Source organism: Pollachius pollachius (genome assembly GCF_949987615.1).
Source record: "Pollachius pollachius genome assembly, chromosome: 16".
Lineage (NCBI taxonomy): Eukaryota > Metazoa > Chordata > Actinopteri > Gadiformes > Gadidae > Pollachius > Pollachius pollachius.
Window position 1 is genome coordinate 16,978,177 of NC_136949.1, and position 2,500 is coordinate 16,980,676.

The 2,500-nt window shown below is 53.1% G+C and overlaps 1 protein-coding gene across 1 annotated transcript in view; it reads right to left on the reverse strand.

Moving 5' to 3' along the window:
* LOC307087538 (PR domain zinc finger protein 1-like) overlaps positions 1-2,500 on the reverse strand; it is a 9,565-nt gene that overhangs the window by 6,312 nt on the left and 753 nt on the right. The window contains 1 exon segment of the mRNA XM_079753144.1: positions 1,642-1,932. Within this exon segment, the coding sequence (XP_079609270.1) occupies positions 1,642-1,932 (291 nt within the window).

Genomic DNA, 2,500 nt, shown 5'->3' on the forward strand with positions numbered 1-2,500 from the left:
ACAGCAATGTACCGGGGCCACTGTATCACATGAACAATATGCACCCACACACATTGTCAGTTCACACCCGCACGCGACACACCTGTTATCAATTTGATCAAGCTTGCACCAGAGTTTAATCTGCTAACGTTGTGTGTGTGTGTGTGTTTGTGTGTGTGTGTGTGTATGTGTGTGTATGCATGTGTGTTTGTGTGTATGTGTGTGTATGTGCAGGCAGTGGGTCTGTCTGTCTGTGGTTGTGTGTCTAGGTGTGTAAGTGTGTATGTGTGTGTAGCTGGTTTTGCTGCTGTGCGTGTATGTGTGTGTGTGTGTGTGTGTGTATGTTGCACTCATGTGTTTGTAATTTAAAACCGTGTGTGGTAGCTTGTTGCTTCTGTTTCCATTCATGTTTGGACTTGTACCCCCCCCCCCCGGGGGGGGGTGCGACTTGCTCTTTCCCTTTCTCTGTCTGGATGTGAACCGCATCTGAAGGTCAGAGTGCGTTTGTGTTCCTTCACCTGCAGACACCTGCTCAGCCGGCCAGCTCTGATAGGATCTCTCAGCTGCCGACACTCCACACTTAACCCCCCTCCACACACACACACACACACACACACACACGCACACCCACACACATACCTCCCCACACACACACACAAATACACACACACATTCACACACTCAACGCATTGGTGCATACGCACACCCTAGCACAGCCACACACACTTGCTCTGAGCCTGCAGAGTATTTAGGACGTGTCCGAATATAGGTGGGTGCTTTACGGTGTAATTGTGTATCTCCCCCACCCCCACCCACCCCCCACCCCCCCCGGGAATCTGAAGTAGGTAGCTACTAATCATTGCATCACCTCAGGCCACGGGACAATGATGAGGGAGTGTGTTTTTGTGTGTGTGTGTGTGTGGCAGCAGGAGGAGGAAACGGTCCAACATTAAGACAACAAGTCGAGCGCTTCCTGCTTGCTCCTGAGGATGGGGGCTGTGTGTGTGTGTGTGTGTGTGTGTGTGTGTGTGTGTGTGTGTGTGTTTGTGTGTGTGTGTTGATGGGGGGGGATGATGGAAGGATGTGGGGGAGTGACGCATTGCGCCCAGTAAGTTGAGAACCCGACACTTAAACACTGAGAGGTGCAATCATAACGCGTTCGAACACTTTGGCGCGGCTATAGGTGCGTGTGTGTGTGTGCGTGTGTGTGTATGAGTGTGTGTCTGGTCGTAAAGGAATGCACACAATTGTTTTCACAGAAATGTCACAGGTATGGGGTTGTTCTTGGACAGAGAGGGGGGGGGGGGGGGGGGGGCCCAAGCAGTACAGAGCATGGAAAAGGAAAGGTACTTGTAACCTGCCTCAACAAACATCCCAACAGGGCCAGGGCGCTGTTCCCATTGCTGGTTGTTGGATGTTATAGTGTTTCTTAATGTCTTATCAGTTGGCAAACTTTATAACATTATAAAGTTGAGTTTAGGGCAGTGTGCAACAAACCCAACAGACACAAAGACACACACGCACACACACACACACACACACACACACACACACTCACACACACTCACACACACTCACACACACACACACACACACACACACACACACACTCACACACACTCACACACACACACACACACACACACACATAAGTGTACATACCTCGCCTGAGTTGGGGCAGCGTCTCAGACTCAGGTTCCTGGGCAGAGAGCTCTCCGCTCGCGTGCCAGCAGGGGCACCCTGGGCGTGGCCCCCAGGGGCCTGCTGGGGGTCCTCCAGAGGCTGGTCCTTCACGATGTAGGTGCAGTTCTGCTCAAAGTCGGCCTCGCTCCACGACACCATCTCCGCTTCCTCTTCAGCGGCCTCCGCCAGCATCGAGGTCGGCGCCCCCGCCTCAGTGACCCCGGACCCCTCGGAGGTTAACATGGCCGCGCTCTGCTGGGAGGTCGAGGCCTGGGAGTGGGGGGGGGGGCCAGAGGATGAATGTCAGTGAGATGTGGCCCCCCCATTCTGCCATGGGGAAACGTCTTCTCAGCTCCAGGGGGGATTTTAACGCCATCCCCCCCAACTTCAAAGCGGGACAGTGATGCATGCTGCAGCCCACCCCCACCACCACCACCACTGTCCCACAACATCCTGTGGATATCCATGTCACAACCCCAGGGTTGTGTGTGTTAGTCTCCAGGATAGTACTCTGTACGTCAGTCCCCGCACTGGAGCACTTTCTCCAGGAAACCAGTGCTCCCAGTGTAGCAGGCCAGACTTCCTCTGAGAGGACTGGGACCTGGCCCTCAGCCCAGTCTGATACTCAGTGTTCTCGTCCCGTCGCTCGCTCGCCTTCTTATTGTTTCATCTCTCGCTCTCTAGCTTCTCTCTTACTCTCTCTGCGCTCTTAGTTCATCTGGTGTGAAGATAATTTCTATCCAAGAGCTTAAAGTTCAAATCAGGAGACAATCAGATATTTGGCATTCTGCTGTCATGCGCCTGTTCAACTATCATATGTATAGCACATCGAACTCTC